The 22,251-nt window shown below is 35.1% G+C and overlaps 1 protein-coding gene across 1 annotated transcript; it reads left to right on the forward strand.

The window, feature by feature from the left end:
• Window positions 1-1,693: 1,693 nt before the first annotated feature.
• On the forward strand, window positions 1,694-22,187 carry LOC128231814 (gastrula zinc finger protein xFG20-1-like). Its single transcript, XM_052945015.1, has 6 exons — window positions 1,694-1,827; window positions 4,132-4,466; window positions 4,608-4,871; window positions 10,276-10,457; window positions 14,064-14,240; window positions 17,572-22,187. Exons 2-6 carry the CDS (start codon window positions 4,144-4,146, stop codon window positions 19,500-19,502), a joined length of 2,877 nt encoding a protein of 958 aa, XP_052800975.1. The 5' UTR covers window positions 1,694-1,827; window positions 4,132-4,143; the 3' UTR covers window positions 19,503-22,187.
• The last annotated feature ends 64 nt before the right edge of the window (window positions 22,188-22,251 follow it).

The following is a 22,251-nucleotide window of genomic DNA, read 5'->3' on the forward strand; positions in this document are numbered from 1 at the left end:
TAAAAATTGAAATTTGGAATCACTGAAGTTGAATCCTTCATCTATTCCATTAGAATCCCTGACTATCGACATATAATCATTTATTACATACCCATCATAAATCCACACGCAATACATATCGCAAAATACGGAAGTCCGTATCCCACTCCAGTGCAATACGGCCGTATTCCACTCTTATGACGTCACGTTATAAAAAGTATTGATGCGCGATGTTAAAATGACGCCATAAAACAAAAAAAGTGCGTCGTTAAAATAACATTTATTATGACAACATGCGACTTTTAAGTGATCTTACCTGTAATGTATATAATAAAAGTGTCATCGGTACTGCGCTTTGATCCAGAATGTCGTATTCGACTCTCGTGGATTTTTGCCGATCAAAATGCACTACTTATAACCCTATTATAGTATTGACGTCGCGTATCGACGTCGTGTAGAAACGCGACATCAGTACTGAATATGATTCAATGTTGTACGATCATGAAGAGTCGTGTGATCAAAATGGACCAGCCAACAATATTATTGTAAAATAAAACTTATATGTTTGATAGAAAACAACCTTTAATATAGTTTATGAACGAAAAATAAATAAAGTTATTGTAGAAACTGATTTAAAAGAAAAAAGAAGCATCAAGATGCAAAAAATGTATATTTCATTTCGTCATCACAATCCTTATGACACATTAAAATGGGTATTTGATAACTCGTCCCCAAACTCGTAGGCTACATGGTTGTTGTTTTTTAGCTTGGTTTACGAACCTTTATTTGGGACCGGATTAATCAAGCTCAGATATTTTTTCAGGATGTTTTGCTTATTTGATCTGATTTTAAATGAATGGGTTAACTTGAAAATTCAATGACAATTCATTACACGATGACCACAACGCTCAAAGCGGCACCAACACGTTCGCACTCCTCGACCTTTTTACCTCGAAAAAACACAAGACTATGCTGCATCATAAAAAAGCGATTAAAATGGCATTCACTGTTGCCTTTAAATTTATCTTTAAAATACCGTACTGGGAGAGAACATGAACATCAAAACAACTAAAAGCACGTCTTAAACGTGAACCACATGCGGAGACGAAACAATAATCAGTCATCTTAATAACAGTCGTACAAATTGACAGTGGAGCTTTAAAATAATTGTTACATTTTTTTAAAAATACCTCGTATAAAATTTCGATCTGCAACTCGTGCAGTCGAGTCTACTTGGGCAGGCGTAGCTGCCTGTACACAAATACGCAGTTGCGTAATGAAATTTTGAAAGGTCGAAGTGTTTGTCATACCAAAACGCCCGAATTTGATATAAAACCCGAAGGGGTTAGAGTGTGAAGGGGGTAGGCAACGATCTGCGTTATCCCAAATTGGCCTTAGCTACGCGCTTGTTGGGGTTCTATTTTTTAAATTTGGAATCGAACACGTATTCATAATAAACAACTGTTTTGTAAAATATTCCGATTTCATGCCTTTAATGTGTTTATAAGACAGCCCAAGATTTTAAGGTTTTAATGTTACACGAGGTAATTTATACAATATATTTCGTATTTTTCCCTCTAACATCTCGCAAGCAGACGATCAATACAACTCACGCGATTCAACGCTTCTGAGAACACCCCTTTTTAGTCCATGTTGCACGGACGTTTTATTTACTCATATATTTATAAGCGTTTCATAACCTAGACACCAAATGCCAACCCTATTTTAATAAAATGGACCGTTCTGCTGAAAATTGGGGCTTTCTCTCTGATAATGTTTTTTTAGACTATTGAAATTTATTGACCGTGTTTTTTTGCTATAATTTGGAGGAGACATTGAAGTTGCTAGGTAAATATGATTTAGTTGTGAACTTCTCTCTGAAAAATATCAATATTTTTTTTAGTTTCATGCAAAAAAGTCTGAAAATGAGGAAACTCACGAATTTTGGTTTTTCTTCCGGACCGGATTTGGCGTGGAGGGTTTTTTTGCATTTCGCAAGGTCATATTTCAATCTTTGATATAAAGCGTAACATTGAAATACATTAGTATCACATAAGAAACAAAATTTAGCATTTTAATAGTTTATTTTCAGAAACAGGGCATGTTGCTAGTTAAATATTGATTTTTCCTTGCCCTCTGTAAATATTCAGATATTCAATATGGCGTTTAATGTAAGAAATTTAAATTAAAATGGAAGGGCCCATTTTTTTACTGATAGGTGATGAAATATGTGTAAAAACGTCAGAAAAAATATTTTCACGGTATTAAAAAAAATCATAATTCACAGGTTCTGACACTGAATACATTAAGTTGCTTATTTATTTATTTTTGCATTGGAAGAATACTGTATTATTTAAATATGTAAAGGTGTCTTTACCTTGGATATCAGTATTTTATGGTCTTGTTAGTAAACATATTTTTTTTCTTTAACCAATTTGTAATAAATTTTCTTATAAAAAGATGCTCTGCTGCACATGACAATAATTTATTTAATTTGATTAATTCATACAATTAAACAACTGTAACCAATACATACTGTAATATTTTAGAACTAAGACAGATTAAAAAATAAGCAGGTAATAAAAGTCTAAAATGAAAATAAAAAACTCATGAGTAACCCTGTATCATTAATTAATCAAAGCATGTTTGTTTTTCTAATGACAAAATATACTTGCATGGCAATTATATTCATTAAAATCCAAAAAGTACCCAAAAATTCTATTTTGAGTTACTTCTTGATAAAAAAAAGTTGAAAAATGATTTTGGCGCTTTTTTAATTGGAAGAATTCATTTTTTCTCTACGAGGAACAAGCATGATTTAAGTGTTTTACACTCTGATTCTTTGGCAGAATGCTGTAACCAATTGGGCATAAATCATAGCCCAATCGCTAATTGCATGTTTTATAAAATATTACATGTTTCAAATGCTATATAAACCAGTTTATGTTGTATTGATTATTTCATTGTTATGATATTCATGCAATAAAATATTTGAAATTTTTATAGCATTGATTTTAATTCCATGAAAATGGAATTCCCAAATTTAATAAAAACTGTGCATTTTTCCCTTATCGGTAAGGCTTTGAGATCCTTCACAAAATGTAGGTAACATTCTTGTCCTAAATAATTACCAGTAGGCGAGTAGTTCTTGGAATTAAGTAATTCTAGGACAGTTTTCGCCTCATTTTAGAAGTTACTATAATTTGACCTCTTTTTTGCATTATTTGAACAGAGCTGAAGTTATTTAAAAAAAAAATAATACAGTTATCTTCAAGATTCAGGAGTATAATTTTTTATCTAAAATTAAAAAAAAACCTCTGAGAACTACTCACCTACCTGTATGTAAACATGTAGTTGTATTATTTTACTATTGCTTGACATCAATTTTTGAACAAGCCCTGCTATATAAAATTAAGAATTTGAGCAAGCCCAAAAGACATTTTACCAGTGCAGAGCTTGCGGGCTTGTGCTCATTTCGACCACTGCTTATTTATATGTATGAAAAAAATCTAGACTTTATTAAAAAGTTATCATCCTTTTTCAAATGATTTTTTATACTTATATATGAGTCTTACAGGAACAGAAAAGGAAACAAATCTAAATGACCCTTCATATTTGGCCATGTTATCAATAATGTAATAACAATTTATCTGCACTATTACTAAAGAATAAAACTTCAGTAGGAGGTTGTTCTTGATCAGTTCAAACATAACCCCTACAAATATTTTGGGTCAGTAGGTCAAAGGTGAAGATCACAGTTAGCACTTTTATGTCTGAAAAGAGTTTTTCCTGGGACATTTACTGGTTTTGGTGTTATTTGTGCAAAGATAATGTCATAGCTTTTTTTGTTGAAAAACTTAAGCTGCATAATAAGTTCAGAATCATTCAGTTCATAACTAACATTTATATTTTACTCCTTTTCACACAATATCCCATAATATTTAATGGGAGCAAAACTTAAAGAACATTTACTAAAGTAGTTTTGAAATTTATCATAAATAAATCGAGTGTGAAACAACGTATTAAAATATAAAAATATTAATAATATATATATATTTAATAATAAAAAAAATATAGCTGTAATCAATGTGCAGGCCAGTCACCTAACTAAGAATTGAGAAAAAAGATTTCTTTCAACTTTCTCTTTTTTAGGCTGGCAGTAATATGTCAGGTATGCGGGGCAGGCCTCCAGGGAGGCGTCGTGGCCGAGCCAGGCTCAACCGTCCCGGACGACCAGCTGTTGGTCCAAAGCCTGCTGGCCTGCAGCCTCGCCGAGGAGTGGGGCGACCAAGGAGGGATGCTTCTCTATCCAATGTATTTCACAATGTTGATGGCTCAGAAATGGAGGAGGGGAGCATGCCTGTGCCCAGAGGAACACACAAGGCCGAGCTGGATATCGGGCTCGAGATGGATCGTTGGCAGGAGCTGATGGAGCGCCAGGATGTGGACAGCCATGAGGAATTAGCAAAGATGCTGCTAGATTCTTGGTAGTTAATGAACATAATTACTTATGAGGCTAAACAATGCCAAAACATTTTGAAACTGACTCTGCAATGCATTTTTCTGTAGTATTCTAAAGAGTTGTCCCCCTTTCAATGAAATAACAATTTCTCTTAACATTTATTCAGGGAGTTAAAAGAGACTGGAAAAGAGCTGGTGGGAATACAAGTGACTGCAGCCACATTCCGAGACTTTGAGACCTATAAAACACGCTGCAGGCGTACCCCAGATGACCTTGTGCGCTTCTTCCTTCGTCTGGATGCTGAGCCAGGGCAGACAGTGATTGTGCTGAATGAAGAGATGGGGAAATTGTTTGAAGCAGTGAAGCACGGTCTGAAAACAAACCAGAACAACTGCATGAAACACTTACTGCATGTCCGAGACAAGTACCTGTAAGTACCTGCTTCTCTTATAATGACATTAGTAATAATATGTGAATGTCATGTTTCTGAAGTTTCTGAATGGCTAAATATCTACCATATATTGTCTTTACTAAAATATTTATATTTAAGTTGCACATTGTATACAGTGGTTGAAATTAGCACAAGCCCGCAAGAAAATATTCTGAATTTTATATAGCAGGGCTTGTTCAAAAATATGATTCCATGCAATAGTATAAGAATTCGGGCTTGTTCATCCAAAAGTCTAATTTCAATGATTGTGTATATGGAAAAAATGTGATTAAGAAAAACTTTCAATCTTATAATATCAATTAAAGCTGCACTCTCACAGATTGAACGTTATGACAACTTTTTTACTTTTTGTCTTGGAACAAACAAATTTTTGCGTAAATATCTGCAAACCAGTGATAAATGACTGATGACAAAAGATCCGATCGCAGAGTTTTATATTTAAGTTCAAAAATTGATGTATTATGCATTTTTCTTAAACCGTTAGTAACGGTTTAAGCCATAAAACATAAATTTTCGAACAGAAATTTGAAAATCTGCGATCTGATCTTTTGTCAGCAATCTTTTATCATTGGTTGGCAGATATTTACGCAAAAACTTGTTCTTTCCAAGACAAAAAATTAAAAAAAAGTTGTAAGAACGGTATATCTGTGAGAGTGCAGCTTTAAAAAGACAAGATATTCTTAATCTAGCTTTTATAAGAACGTCAAGATACTATGAGTGTCATAGTACTAGTGTTGTTAGCAAATTATTAACTTTGGTAATATTTTTAAAAGCTGTTAAAATATATTTATATGAAGCTTTGTAGAATTATGGCAATATCCTTTCCGCTGCCATAGCCGCCTAATGCAGACCCAAAATTTGGGTGTCCCCATTACCTCTATCATACACCGGCGAACTACCACAGCAGTGTAAACCGTACTAAAATTTTCGGCTTCTGATTACCGCTATCGTACAGCGTGGGAATACCGCTTATTTTTATAATCTTGTACATGTTTTGCTAAAAGCAGAGACTTAAATCTCCCGATTAAAATGCGTTAGCAATTAGGTAAAATGTTTATCAATTTCGAAACAGTATAAATTTATAACACAATTAAAGAAATTAATTACAAACATTATATAGTACATAAAATTATATAACATAACACCCTTATCAATCAAGTTTGCATTTCATGAATTAGTGACATATACATTATCCCTAATTAGGTAATGTTCTAGTGAAAATGTACATTTTTCCTTTTACTTAAACCCTTTGATAGACACATTAATACAATAAAATGCATTTTATTGGTTTTATTATGTAACGGCAATTTAAATATTCACTTATTAATATATATGACATTTCGGCATAACTACGCTCTGGTTGACTTCGGAAAAATACAAAACTCTCATTAATACACTACAGATATGATGAATTTTGAACAAATGTAGGAATAACCGTAGACGTGTGTTGTAGTAATTTCATTGAAGACAATCATCAGTAGGTAAACGCACATGCAAAACAGCGCAATGGTAATCCTGTGATATGTAGGTTGTGGTATTTTTCATCTTCGGTATTGGCTACTTTTTAATGTTTATAAAACTACTATAGGCGAGTTTTGTAGATAGGAATTACTTCTTTGAACAATTTGTTAAGTACATAAAGAATAATATTATGCATTAATACACTCTGGTAGTTCTAGTACAAACATTTCAGGTATATGTATTTCAAAATTGCCGGAGACGTTTAATGTTATGATCAATCTTGGAATTATACCACGTGTGCATGCATAGATACACAATGGCAGTTTTAACTTTTGTAGTAACTCGATATTTATGTCTGTTGTTTTCCTCATAAATACACTACGGCTATTATTTGATATTTCTCAAACAGCAATTTTGTACTACAGTAGTAGAAAAAGGTTTTCCAAAATATTTCAAAAGTACAATGCTTAAAAAGATGTTTGTAAGGCAACGTTGCGAAATGTTTTTATTATTTCAATCATAGTATGCATGTGTGTGCTTGAATCGGAGTAAATTGAAAAAATCCACATAAACACTCTCTGGAATGCCATGTGTGGCTAAACCATGTATGTATAAATACGCTATTTTAGCCGTGCTTAATTTTAATGCACACATCACATTATCACAGTTATCCAGGCACGTGTCATTCTATGTAAAATTCAGTAATAAAACAAAAAGTGAAAATTATGATGTAAGAAGTGGTGTAACAATGTTTGTGTCTCTAGTTCATTGTTGTTTGGGTCCTTGACGTGTACACCTTAACAGGGCCTATTTTTTACTGTTCAACTAATGAGCTTGTCCCTGTAGTATTCATTATATTATACATATTTTTATTTTAGTATTTATACATGCATAGAGCGATTACAAAACAATATGTTTTTCATCAAATAAATCAGAAAGGAATTAAAATAACAATTCTCTATCATGATATTTTACACACATGTTCATTCATTTCCTATATATAAATGTATACTTATAGGACTAAAATCCAAATACGGATTCACAATTCATTCATACATCAAGGTTATAAAATGTATAGATCAATTATATACATCATAGGAACTTGAGGAATACATAGGGATAAAATTAAACATGATTATAATGATAATACTTTTTCTCCAATCAACAAAGAACACATGTACATAATTATATAATAGAAAAACATAGACCAAAACATAAATCAAAGAATTTGGCTGTAACTATTATATTGCTAAAAATATCGCAAGATTTGTCACGGGAAACAACACCAGTATAATCACAGCATGCGATTAACGAAACGGCAATAGAGTCTAGTGGAATTTCTGGTGCAATGCAATATCATCGGTCTGTAAAAAGAAATCACATATTGATGAATATTTGTTATAAAGACACGTTGTTAGCGACAATTGCACTGTATATGTGTAATTTCGAAAAATATGTCCTCATTTTAAGCATGAAATGTTTAATTCTATAAAAAACATTAAAACAAACATTATTCGTCCCTTCAGGAACAAAATGTTGACACCTGAACAACATTTTGTTTTGATTATTTCATCAATACTATATTGAAAATTTATTTTAATACATGATTGATCTAAACGGCGCTTTCTTGTACTAGACTCTGAAATTCAAGATGTGCCATTAAACAGTAGAAATAATTTAATGTATGCATTTTCATGAACTTCAGAGGCCATTCATTGTTTCGATTTAAGGGTCATTTCAAACTGCAATTATATAAAAAACATATATTATTGAAAATGTTTAGGATACCTGAGTTGTTGTTTTCCGTTCCTCTGTGTTTCTGGAGCCATAGTCTTGTTGGACTTGACCTCCATTCGGCCTTTCCTAGAGGTAATGCCACGATACGAAATAAAACATTCCCTTAAATAAAATAACATTTCATTTGAGTTTTATTTTATAAACATTAGAATTATACTCATGCAAGCTGACTCTGCACTGCACATTGCCAAAGAGGTCAAGTTAAAATATGTCGCTTGTTTCTGCAACCTTAAAACAGAAACATAAAACACTAAACAGCTGATTGATTTTAAAAGATGTTGTTCATGTTTCATTTTGGTGGTACATGCAACGATCAATATGTTATTAAACCTGATTATGGTTACTATTTAACATTCTACAGCATGTTTGTAATATACTGTAAAAAAGTATTACCATTCTCTCAAACAGCTTATAGGTAGCCGGAGGGTTGAAGCTTTATACACGATGAATCACAAGCGAGATGTCCACGGCAAACCACACACATTAGGTCCACAAATAAGCACTTTGTGTTGGTACACTGTAAATGTTCACTGTTTACAACACCCATGTTCTTTTTTAATTATAAAATAACTTTGATGCATGTTTTTCCCACTTTCCTTTTGTATTTACTTCTTCCGCCAAAACCTTGTTCTGTCGGCTATTTATTATAGGATTGAAACATGTCATCGGGTTGCACACATGTTTTGATTATTCCCATGCAGTGGACATAAGCTTCCGGTCCGCAATATTTCATGCCATGTGTTCCCCTCTGCTGAGCATCCTAACTTTGCCATCTCTCTTCGTGGACTGATTTTGCGATTGACCAATATGTCCTTCCGGTGTTTAATGCGTGACACGAAAGTATAGATTTTTTCCAAACGCCAGAGGAACTGATGTTTTAAACTTGTCGGCAAATACAACATGATCATCTTGTGATGTTTTCTCTTCAGTTCTCTACAACTGTTTGAGTCAACCCTAATTCTTTCGACTTAAGTACGCCTGGTAATTCCTGAGAAACCCCATGACACACGGAGCACCAACGATTCTTGAATGGTGACCGTGACCTTCGATCATTGTTTCATCGACAGATATGTATTGGTGCATGTTGTATTAAGTAATGCTCCTTTCCCATACAACATTCATAACAGGGGTCACTGTGGTTCCAACCTTGATGCGACCTTGTGATATTTGTCCGGTTGGTTTATTGTCTATTGCAGTGGTTTTCATGGCAACTGTGACAGCTATTTTGTTATGGATGTTCTGTTGATATATTTGCAGTCACAGTGATACCACAGCGTACTTCTGATACAAGAGGAAAAGCATAAGAATGCGGTTTTATTAAAGCAAATTTACAAATGCCAGAGGCGAATAATGTTGAATGACGATTTTTAAAGAAATACCGTTGCTTATTTTTGCATGGTTATTATATTTGAAAGAAATTCCGTAGTGTAGTAACTGTTTCTAAGACAAAGTACCATAGCGTATTAATGCTGTTTTTAAAATTCACAATCCTTCTTATTTTAATGAAAAACGTACCACAAATTTGTGGAAAATGTGCATTTTGCGGCTGTGGAACTGGACGTACCTACTTTTTCGGTACGTTTCAGTCGTCTACAGTATTCCTACAGTAAAACAGTAGCGGTAACCAGCACCCTGGTCTGCATTAGGCGGCTACGGTAGCGCGTCGATGTACGGTAGCGGTATTCGAAAGGATATGCTTGTGTGTTGCAAGCTTATAGCTTGTGTTTAATTACCATCAGTTGGGCTCCTTCACCAACTACATAAGACATTGTAACTAAATGTTTGCATCAATTGCCATCTGAAGAGTTTGAGAAAATCCTCCTCCACACCAGCAAAGGATGGTAAAATTTGAGTGGGACTAGTAATGTTTGTGCTTAACAAACACAATTTTACTATAGACAAAAAAATTAAGTGCACAGGAAATGCATTTTCAGTCTGGTAAAATCTGGGAGTCTTGCGATGTCTATACTGCTGGTTGTGCCTTATTTATTTCTTAGCATAAATTATACTTGTATAGTTAAAGTTTATCGAAAGTTTTATGGATCTTTTACATAAGAAATGACACAATTCATTAGTTATATAATATATATTGTAGGTTATTGCAATGATTATGAATGGCTTTCAGAGAGATGAAGGGGAAGCCAGTTGGAATAAAGAACGTAGAGCCGTCAGTTCGCATGGCAGTGCGAGAGGAGATGATGAAGCTTGCTCAGGATGGAGTGTTTACCCCACCCACCCCAACATGCCTGTGTTCCTGTAGTCCAAGCAGCAACACCAGCACTCCTGACAAACAAAGTGGACAAACTGGTTAGAATTTTTTAGCTTGCCCCTTTTCGAAGAAAAAGGTTGGCATATAGTCATAGCCTTGGCATTGGTGTTGTCGTCGGGATGCAATAACCTTGGCCAAAATAAAGGCATTTTCAAGATATTCAAATAAGACAAATGTTGCCAGAGAGAATATGCATATTATATATCGAGGCTTTGATAATTGTTGACCTATATGCACCTTGTTTGACTGAGGGAAAAGCTTACAAGCATCAGTGTTTGCTCCATGGCACTTTTGTTTTTTACAGCAGTAGGGATTTGAAGAAAAGTGTCATAATATTCTCATAGCTTTGTTGTTAGTGTGGCTGATGGCATTTTAAGAAATATTCAATAACAGTTATAGCTTGTAAACGATATTTGCAGAAACTTGGTGCACATGTTTACAATGGCAATGTCCATATGTGTGCAGCAAGTCCTATCAATCTGGCTAAAGTATTGTTATGGGTTATGCCCCTTGATCAACTGAGAAAAAAGACCACTGTTTGCCATGAGCTTAACTTACCCTTTCAATGAAAAATATTGGTACTGGTTCAGACCTCCCTGTTGATACTGGTTCAGACAGTTTCTGTTGATACTAGTTCAGACCTCCCTGTTGATACTGGTTCTGACAGTTCCTGTTGATACTAGTTCAGACCTCCCTGTTGATACTGGTTCTGACAGTTCATGTTGATACTAGTTCAGACCTCCCTGTTGATACTGGTTCTGACAGTTCATGTTGATACTAGTTTAGACCTGCCTGTTGATACTGGTTCTGACAGTTCATGTTGATACTAGTTCAGACCTCCCTGTTGATACTGGTTCTGACAGTTCATGTTGATACTAGTTCAGACCTCCCTGTTGATACTGGTTCTGACAGTTCATGTTGATACTAGTTCAGACCTCCCTGTTGATACTGGTTCTGACAGTTCATGTTGATACTAGTTTAGACCTGCCTGTTGATACTGGTTCTGACAGTTCATGTTGATACTAGTTCAGACCTCCCTGTTGATACTGGTTCTGACAGTTCCCTGGGCCATATTCCCTAATTGCCTGACTCAGATTTTTAATTTTGTTGTAAAAAGGCTTTTATAGGAGTAAAGATGGCAAAGATGTTACAATTAATCTTTTCTACTATCAGTCACAGTTTTTGGCAAAAATATTTATAATTATTATTTATCTGCTAAGTTCTTCTTCTTATAAAACGATAAAACTGATTTTTAGCTCGACAATTCAAAGAATAAGGAGAGCTATCCTAGTCATCCGAGCGTCGGCGTCGGCGTAACCACTTATGTTAAAGGTTGCGTACCACCTCAAATATTTTCAAAGTCCATTGACAAATGGCTTTGAAACTTTGCACACTTGTTCACCATCATGCCCCCAACCTGTACACAGGAGGAGGTAACTCTGTCAAGCATTTTGACAAAATTATGCCCCTTTTTCGACTTAAAATTTACGTTAAAGTTTGCTTACCCCCTCAAACTTTACAAAGTCCATTGATATCTAGCTTTGAAACTTTGCATCCTTGTTCACCATCATGCCCCCAACCTGTACACATGAGGAGATCACTGTATCAAGCATTTTGACAGAAATATGCCCCTTTTTTCGACTTAGAATTTACGTTAAAGTTTGCATACCACCTCAAATATTTTCAAAGTCCATTGACATCTGGCTTCGAAACTTTGCACGCTTGTTCACCATCATGCCCCCAACCTGTACACAGGAGGAGGTCACTTTATCCAGCATTTTGACAGAATTATGCCCCTTTTCCAACTTAGAATTTACGTTAAAGTTTGCGTACCACCTCAAATATTTTCCAATTTAATTTATATAAATATCTCAGCACATCATGTATTGCATTGAAATCTAATCTTACAGTGATCCATGCATGTTTCACCAAAACTTTTCAATCCATACACTGAAAAGCGGCTGAATAGTCGAGTACGCTGTCTCTGTGAGAGCTCTTGTTTACAGAGAATTTACCCTGGTCTGAAAATACAGTAGAAGTGACCTCATAGTGGAAGAAATCTTTGATAATTCATATTAATTATGCAAAAAAAAGACATGCATTAAAGATACATGTAACCGATAGATTCAGTAATAATAGAATAACCTGGTAGTACCACACATATAAAGGGATGCAAGAATATAAATGTATGTAGGTTGAGAGTGGTCTAATGGTATATGTGTCGGCCTCTCAACCAAGAGTGGTACTTTCTCATGGCCTCTCAAAATGAACACTAGTACTGGTTTCTACCCAGGAAATGGACTTGAGAGTGATTTTATAAGCTTATGTCACAATTAAGCTAAAACAATTTTGGTTTTATTCTGTCGAAACAACGACCCTAAATTTCCTTTTCATGCATAAAACACTTGAAGCATGTCAAGAAAACACAATCCCTACTTACTAGTGCACATGACACATGCTACCACAGCGGCATGTTTGATTCACAAATATTTACCCATTCCTACAACAACGCTTTCCATTTCTGAACCAATTATGGTTTGCACAGCTGTCCCTTTGATCTCTGTGATCACTTGAAAGTGTTTTTTTTTGCTCTCTTTTTAAGCCTTTCTTGTGCACCAGATCACATGTAAATCCAGGCCCCAATTTCTCGAAACTTCTTAAGCTTAACAGGCTTAAGTCGCTTATTTCAATTAGCCAAAATACATACTAATAATGGATTTTGATAAATGAAAAATGGTTTCTTCTAATAAGCATACAGATTTTTCTTATATAATTTATAAAAACTCTTAAAGAAGTAAATATAACGCATATTATAGAACAACAAAAATAGTGAGTTTAGCTTAATCCTGTTATAAGGGACTTAAGAAGTTTCGAGAAATTGGGGCCAGGTGTTGAAAGACTGTAGCTATAAATAACAAGAGATGTTTGTCAAACTGATGACCCCTAAAATCAATAGGGGTTGTCTACTGGTCAGGCCCTATCTTCATGTCAAGTTTGATGACCATCCGTCACAAAATTATCGAGTTATTACTTGGACAAGCTTAGGTCTACCGACGGACGGACCGACCGACCTACCGACTGACTGACCGACATATGCAAAGCAATATACCCCTCTTCTTCGAAGGGGGGCATAATAATAATAATAATAATAATAATAATAATAATAATAATAATTTGTTTAACAAGATATAATAGATAAAATCATGAAAACTTTTGAATACATTTATATTTCATTAGAAGAGTTACTTTAAGGCTTATATAGCAAAACTAAATGGAAAATAGTTTCTTTAAAAGTGTTTTTTCATTTACGATGAATGTGTAGCTTCATCAAATAAATTATTCCTCAAAGATCAATGTGATTCATACATGTATGCACACACATTTACATTTTCTTTTGTCCAAATAACATATGATACAACCAACAAGTAAAACAACATTACAGGCAGTTTTATAGTTTCATAAATGCTCTTATTTATATTTAATTGGTATCTTTGTCAGTATTGTGAAATATATGATTTTGTCAATTTCCTATAGAATGAGAGCACTGCTTGAAACTCAATCATAAATCATTACACAGAAAGGATTTACATTTATAGGATTGTTATGTAAGATTTATTATTATAAACCAACAAATAATGTTTCAGAAAAGCCATCTGTGTCCCCGGATTTTCCAAAGAAGCGGCCTCGAAAGTCATTGCCACAAAGAGTGATCGCATACGAGAACAACACTGGAATGTCAGAAGATTCCGAACAGGAAATAGAGATGGTTTCTGATCCAGTCCAAACCAGTGTGGCTAACGGACACCAGGTGTTAAATGATGGTGAGGAAGGTTTAACACTCCTTGAAATGCATCCTTTTTATGCGCCAGACTGTAGGCAACTTAAAATCGTACTGTCCGTCCTTACTTTATTATGCATTGTGCTATTTTGAAATAATCTGGCACATATGTTAGAAACACAAAAGTGACGTGTAGTGCGCAAAACACACATCCTTACCCAAAAGGTTATGTCCAGGCTGTAACTTTGCCATGCACAGGGTAATTTTAAAATTGACTCGCACATGAAGTGTGCAAGACCCACGCTCCTACCTCAAAGGTCAATGTCACACTTAGAGGTTCATCATTATGGATTTCTGCATACATGTACATAGAGTATAGGTGGTCATCTCTGGGCTCTAATTTTTGTCATCCAAGCAGAGATTTTGAAATAACACAGATGTTAAGCATATGAAAGCACAGATGCTAAGAATTTTAAAGCATATAAAGGCAAGATGTCAGGTGCAAGATCTAGGTCTTTATCTCTGGATAAGCTGCGTGCAAGTCACATGTCCCTACCCCAGGACTTGGGAGTCAACAATTGTGTGGTTCTGAATATATGTTTGTAGTTTATGTTAGCTCTTCCATTGGTCTGACTGGCACTTTGGGGGCTTTAATCACTTACAGTGATTAAGGGAATAAAATCTTGTTTATGACCTTTTTAATAGAGAAAGAAACGGAGACCGGGTAGATAAATTATTAACTAAGAAAGAAAATGTACTTATGTGGATCTTATTAAATGTAGTCAAGAGTTTCTTGGAAAGTCATTTAAAACATGGTGTGGTTTTTTGGAAGCAATAAACATGTGGCCCTGCACTGTGAAGTCCGTAATTGAAATATTACTTACCACGAAATACAAGTTAAGTGAAAATGCAGCAAGGATATTATTTTTAATATTTCAGTAAATTATCATATTGCTGGCTTTATTTAATCATGGTATTGAAGATGAGGTTGTAGATTAAGTTGAAATGGCATGATACTGTTATGAAATTAGTTTCATAGACAATGTATTGTAATAAGAAAAAATATGTTGAATGAAAATTAAAGCACCTGATGTACATTCATTTTTAGGTCAGTGGATTTTTGTAAGAAATTAGTTGACCTTTTGTCATAGGTTTGGTGTCATATTAATTTTCGTCATGAGTTTGAAAAACTTTAACCCTGGCCATAACTCAAAAACCGTTCAAGATTCAAGTAAAACTTGGTACTCTTGTTGCCGTTGACAATACGCTCACATAGCAAGGTGCATTACTCTTAAGTAGGGATGGCAACGAGTAGTAAAATTGGTACTCGAGTACTAGGACAATCTTCCGATCGAGTACTCGGATACTCGATTACTCGGATAACTTGAATTGGTGTTTGGGAAAGACAAGTTTGTGTATACATGTATAGTTCATGTACTATGTGTGTTGAGCGTAATATCTTTTCCTTAATAAAAAATCCAAGTAAAAGAAAACAAATGTTGTCTCATGCTTTTAATTTGTTCTTTTCACTACAATATAAATGGAATGTACAACTCGGATCATATTGCATACATGCAATATCCCCTGGAATTTATTTATTTATTATTTTTTTTAAATTTGCTTAAGGTTGACAATGGAAACCATCCCTAATATTATGAGTGTAAAATTCCATGAAGGGCCATGATGACTTAGTGCAAAAACTATTGTAATTGAAGTATATTTTTGTATTTATTCTTATATCATAAATGCAGATATTGCGCACAATTTCGCCGCATAACAATCCCCTGGTGTAATATCAAAATCCCCTGGAATTCAGACCAAAATCCCCTGGGAAGCCTCTTAGAAATATGGCATGTATGATATTTGAGCGTCTAGATGATCGAGACTACACTCAATAATGAACAACATTCAGAATTACAATGAACAAAAATTATTTATAAATTTGTTTTGTTGTATACTCTACCGAAATATTATTTAAACTGACAGTTTTCCATACTGAACAATTGTTGTTTACCTCATTAATATGCATTATTTAAACTGACAGTTTTCCATACTGAACAATTGTTGTTTACCTCATTAATATGCATAATTCCTGAATTAAGATATCCTCCAATCAATTGTAACAATCATTGCAAAAATATGCCCATTCAGGAATCATGCTCGTAATGGTCTTTTCTAATTCGCTCGTTTTGTCCATTGTTTGGTGAAAACAATTTGAAGAAGATGTACCGCTATCAAAACTTCGCTAATTGACATCAGTGATATTTGCAAAGCAGTGCCCTTTTTTGACAGTTTGCAACTCTCACAACAATTGTCAATTAATTTATTAGGGTCAATTGTGTACACAGCGGGGATTTGAGGGACCGTAAATTGTCTTCTTGGAAACACGCCTGATCTGATATTTACAAATTTATATTTATAAATGAATTTTATAAAAAGTATTTATTTATTTCAAGGACTCGAGTAGTGATTTGGTACTCGGATGATTGATCAAGTACTCAAGTACTTGGGTACTCATTGCCATCCCTACTCTTAAGTAATGTCCCATGTTTGACTGAAAAAAGAACAAGAACAGTGGAGTGTAGGCATCCTATCTGCGGCACTATTGATGTCGTTAAAGCTTGCCTGTTTTCATGCACAAAACCTGCCGTATCGTGATAGCCTTGTTGCCATTGGTTATATTAATTTATTTTAGCTTGATTGTGACGATAGCTTATAAGATCACTCACATGTCTATTTCCTGGGCAGAAACCAGTACTGTGTTCCTTTTGAGAGGCCATGAGAAAGTACCCCTTGTGGGGGTTGAACCCAAAACCTCTTGGGTGAGAGGCAGACACATTAACCATAAACCACTTGCATCCTTGTTGCCATTGTTGTGCAAAGACTTTATCCCAGGACATAACTCAAAAATACAAATTCAAATATACATGTATATTTAACTGAAACTCAAATTACACATGATGACAGAAACAATATTCAGATGTAAAGCAAGCCCCATAACTCTGCATTAAATAAAGTTTTAGTTAAATGCCCCTCCTTTGAGTGGGCAAGAACCCCAACAATAATGAGTGTTGGCATTCAGGTTTGTATTTGTTGCAATGAAATTATCTTAGGATGTGTCCCAGTGGCACGAAAGGGTGAATTGTTTAACTGGTATTTATACTCAGGTTACATAAGATGATTTACTCACACCTGAGGGGTTACTCGTTTAACCATTACTCGGAGTATTTTATCATGACCTCCTAAAGTGGACATCAAAAATGGTTTCAACTCAAGAACATCTTCCAGTGTGCATATTGAAGCTATCATCTTATGTGCAATAAGCAAGAATAAAAATTGTATAAATTTAACTGAAATAAATCCTCTATTTACAGCTTCAGCAGAACCCCCTCTGCCAGCCTTTAACTACATAATGAGTGAGGCAATCCCGGTGAATGGTCAGCCAATGTCCACTGCTGGACTGACCAGCACTCCTACCACCTTTGTCCAGCTGGTGGGCTCGCCTCAAGTCCTCACACCAGCAGCTGCTAATGCCATCTTTCTACAGCAGGCAAGCAACATGGCTCCAAAGATCGCGCCGAAACCGTCACCTTCAGGGGCCAACGAGAATTCCCAGACATATAGGCTTCCAGGTGGTGCGATGGTTGTTCAAAATGAGAATGGGAAGTTCAAATGCCCTGACTGTGATTTTCAAGGGGCAAGCTTTATAAGCTTGAGATCACACTTCATTCATCATCCTGTAAAAGCTTATAAGTGTAATCTTTGTGAGAGAAGCTACCTTGAAGAGTATAAATTAAGGGAGCATTTTGAAATCAAGCATGAGCATAGTATTCACTTCCTTTGTGAGGTGTGCAATAAAGAGTTTACTTCAAAAGGCGGTCTAAAGTACCATCTCAAACGGCTGCATAAAAACGATTTCAAGTTTTTCTGTGAGGAGTGCTGTAAAGGATTTAACTCTGAGCAGCACTACAACAGTCACATAGAGAAGCACAGCCGTTCACATCAGTACAAATGCAGCCAATGTAACAAGGAGTTCAGCACCTTCACAACATTCACAAATCATCGGAAAATATGTGTCCGCCTATCAACAGAAGATGATAGTCTGGTTTGTGACTTATGTGGTGACGATTTCACCACCGAGGCAGACCTCACAGAGCATATTTCCTCTGAGCACTGCGATGTCTCTCGATTCCGCTGCATCTGTGGTGAGGAGTTTCGATGGAGAAGAGTGTTTGATGAACACAAAAGAATGTGTAATTACGCAGTGGAGAGGAAAACAGTGATGCTTCAACCTGCAGTTGATGACTCCAGCACGGAGGACGGGCTCAGCAATCTTGCCATTATCAATGTGGAGAGCCTCATGGAGAAAGACGAACTCAACAAGGGAACATGTGTGGATATGGACGAAGACTCAACAGATGCCATTCAAATCACTAATGTTGAGTCCGGGGAACAGTTTAACATGGACATTAAACCCGAACCCCAACCTATGTTACTGCAATCTTTCCAAACTCTAGGCAGCAGCAAACTGCGTCTGCACAATTGCAAGTTCTGTGATTACAGAACTCCGAAACTCTCTCACATGAAACGCCATGAACTTACCCATTTGCGTTCACCAGCTAAGGCTAAGGTGACTAAAATAGCACCAAAGCCTGTGGATATTGCTCCTTCAAAGCCAAAAAGTCAGGGTTACTATCACGCCCGCTATAAGTGTGATAAATGTACGAGAACCTTCTCATCCAAGGGTGGCATCTCCTATCACCAGCAGACCAAACACAACAATGCATACAAGTACAAATGTGAGACCTGCGACAAGGGCTTTAACACCTACCAGCACTATGTGGGCCACAAGAACACGCACACAGGAGTGCGTCCATTCGTCTGTAACAGCTGCGGAGTTGGTTTCTCCTACCCGTCTGTCCTCACCTCCCACAGGAAGGTATGCAAGGGTAAGGTTGAGGGCTTGGACAAGAATGGGGGCCTGGATTACTACCCATGTAAACTCTGCAAGGAGAAGTTTGCCCTTCCATCCTCTCTCCAGGACCATATAAGCGAGTCACATAGTGATACCATTACTTCAAAATATGTATGTGTTTGCAGCGAAGAATTTCAGTTGCGAGCTTTGTATGATCTGCACAGGACTACTTGCACAAAAACTGACATAAGCTCTACAATGATAATACAAGCCATTCAAAATGAGATTAATCCCTCAGCAGACAAAGGAGATGACAGGACAGATTTCTCCGAACTCTCCCCGGAGATGTTTAATGCTACATTGAATAACCAACCTGTCTTCCCATCGTGATGTCGTAACCCCGAGTTGGAATTCATTCAATTTCGAATTCCTTGGCTTAAAACAAATGAAATTCAGTGTAAAAAGAAAAATTGACTTCCAATGTATGCTTTTATATTGTTGGTTAAAATCTTAAGTGTGTTGAAATGTGAAATGTGCTTTGTACACCTATTACTTGCTACATACTTGTATGTGATTTTGATCATTCTCCCATGTGCTAACCATGTGCTTATGTTAACTTTTGTGTAATTTACTGTTCAGGGGTCGTATTCATAAAGCATCTAAGCGAAAATGTTCACCTTAGTGAAAAAAATGCCTTTTTATGCTCCCACTTATTGGGGGTTGGGTCCATGATTCTGTCCGTAAATATTGTTTTATGTCATTCAAAACTCCAAAATAATTTGACACAAAAACTTAAAACTGTAGGGGAGTGTTGTTGAGATGATAAAGTTGTGCACCAGGGGTATCGTTTGCAGATGCACATAGTAAGGGGAGAGTTATGGCCCTTCAATTACCAAACATTGGCATTTTCGAACTTGTGTCACTCAAAGCTCCAAAACTGTATGACTTAGTTTCTAAGATGAATTTAAAGAATCTTATAACTTTTGCAAACAAAAAATATGGAATAATTAAGAAAATGCTTTGATGAAAAATAGAGGGTTTTTAAAATGGTTGTAACCAGACTTCAAAAATTAGGAAAGATGAAAATTTTCACTTAGATGCTCTATGCATACAGCCCCAGAGGTGCATCTGGGAAGGTTTCATGACACAAAGAATACTAGCCAAATGCTTTTTAAAATTTTATGCATTTTAAAAGAAGTTTATCTAATTTTTGTTTCATCTTTGTTTATTGCTAAGAATTGCATACATAGTTTGATGCTTCTGCTATTCTACTGTTAAGCTTTCTGGCATTTTCTGAAAAGTTTGTATTCAGGAATGAGGTGTTTCATTGATGTTAAACTTTGTTTAAAAATTAAATCATGTCCATTTGATTTACCTTTTGATGCTGACGAAGTGAATGCCACTATTTAATGCTTTAATTGCATTTATTTGTTTGATCATTACTGTTTATCAACTAGCATGTATTAGATATAAGTCATATGGGATTCCAAGTTGGATTAAGATCTATAGAATTCCAAGCTGGGTTAAATTATATAGAATTCGGAGTTTGCTTAAGGTGGCAAGTTTTCTCTATTTGATTGATGTAACTATTTTTTATTTGGCTTTGGGGTTAGGTTGATTTGCCTTTGCATGACAAGAATCCTAATGAATCAGTATGTTTTACATACATGCTAGCATTAAGAATGTGAAGTACTATATATGCAAAAGAGTCATAAAATAGAAACTGAAAAAAAATTAATTTATTGAGGTACATGTATGTGGCTATGTTTGGTTGCTGTTGTTAACGTTTTATACAATATCAATCCTGATTACTTGTTAAGAATAGTTTAATTGTAATTTTAAGTTTTTTTCTCTCTTTTAAAGATTGAAATGGGAACATTTAAAGGGACTCGCTCGTGTTTTGTATAATGTGCTCTTTTTATGATGAAATAAAGTGTAGCAAATCATTTGGAGTGTTAAAACTAAGATACTGATGGCTGGAACCCTTCAACAAATGTAGATATATGCTCAAATATTGTCTTTGAAGTCCACAATTTTTAATGGCGTTAGAAACTTTTCAACAAAAGGCTTAAAGGTTAAATTATCTCTCAGCTTATGTAAGAGGCCTTGTGGGCAAGCGGTTTCGTTGACAGGTTTTTCTTGACTACCAGCATTGGTGTGCTCCCCACTAAAACCAGGGTTTTTTAATACAATTTGTTTGGTTTTGTCAATATCAGTATCAAAGAGTGAAATATAATATCATTTTTTTTTTCAGATGCATTACCATGAAAAAAAACATGAGCAAGTCCCTTTAATACAGCAATCAGCTGTTTATTATGGTTTGTTTTATTTGTTTACCGTATATCTGTTTGTGCGTTTTTGACACAAATCTTTTATTTACTAACATTTTTTTTTCTTTTCAAACATATTTAATAGTGTGGATCGATGTGTATCTTATAGTTGATGCAGCTTTTATAAATGCATGTAGTCTTAAACTCTATTCATATAATTGTTATTGATCGTTACTTGTGAAACCATGATACTAACCATCATGATGGCCCCAGGGTAGGGTTAAAGCCAGGTTTTAAAAAAACAGGGTGCTGAGAAATAGGTTCAGTGTGCAAAGGCAGAAAAGGACGAATTCGGAATTATATCAGCTATGAAGAACTTGAACATTATGAATTTGGAAATAAATGTTGGGAATTGTGTCTTATTGAAGTGATGTTATATTTCAACTGCCTAATATATTAAGTTTGAATGTATTTATAATCATATTATACATTTGATTGAAAACAAAAGAAATATTGGACAGTCTAAAGTATTCAATTCTACAAGGCAGAAGGGTACAATTGCTGGTTTCCATGAGGGAAGAAAAGCTGCTACCAAAAAGAACATGATGCAGCACCCTTCCATTACTTTTTAACTAAAACCCTACCCAGGAATATACATGTAAACACTGGAAACTTATTAGGAATTAATTTAATTAAATTTCCATTAACATGTTGATATATGTTTAAATGATGCTTGCTTTTATGATATTCCTTGAAATTGCTTCACTGTTTTGGAATATGCTTAAGGAAATAAAAATGCTTAAATTCCAATGTTTTCATTTTCCGATTACTTCTGTGTCCATCCTCTTTTTTATTGGGGCTGGATTTTT

This window comes from Mya arenaria, chromosome 4 (assembly GCF_026914265.1).
Source record: "Mya arenaria isolate MELC-2E11 chromosome 4, ASM2691426v1".
Lineage (NCBI taxonomy): Eukaryota > Metazoa > Mollusca > Bivalvia > Myida > Myidae > Mya > Mya arenaria.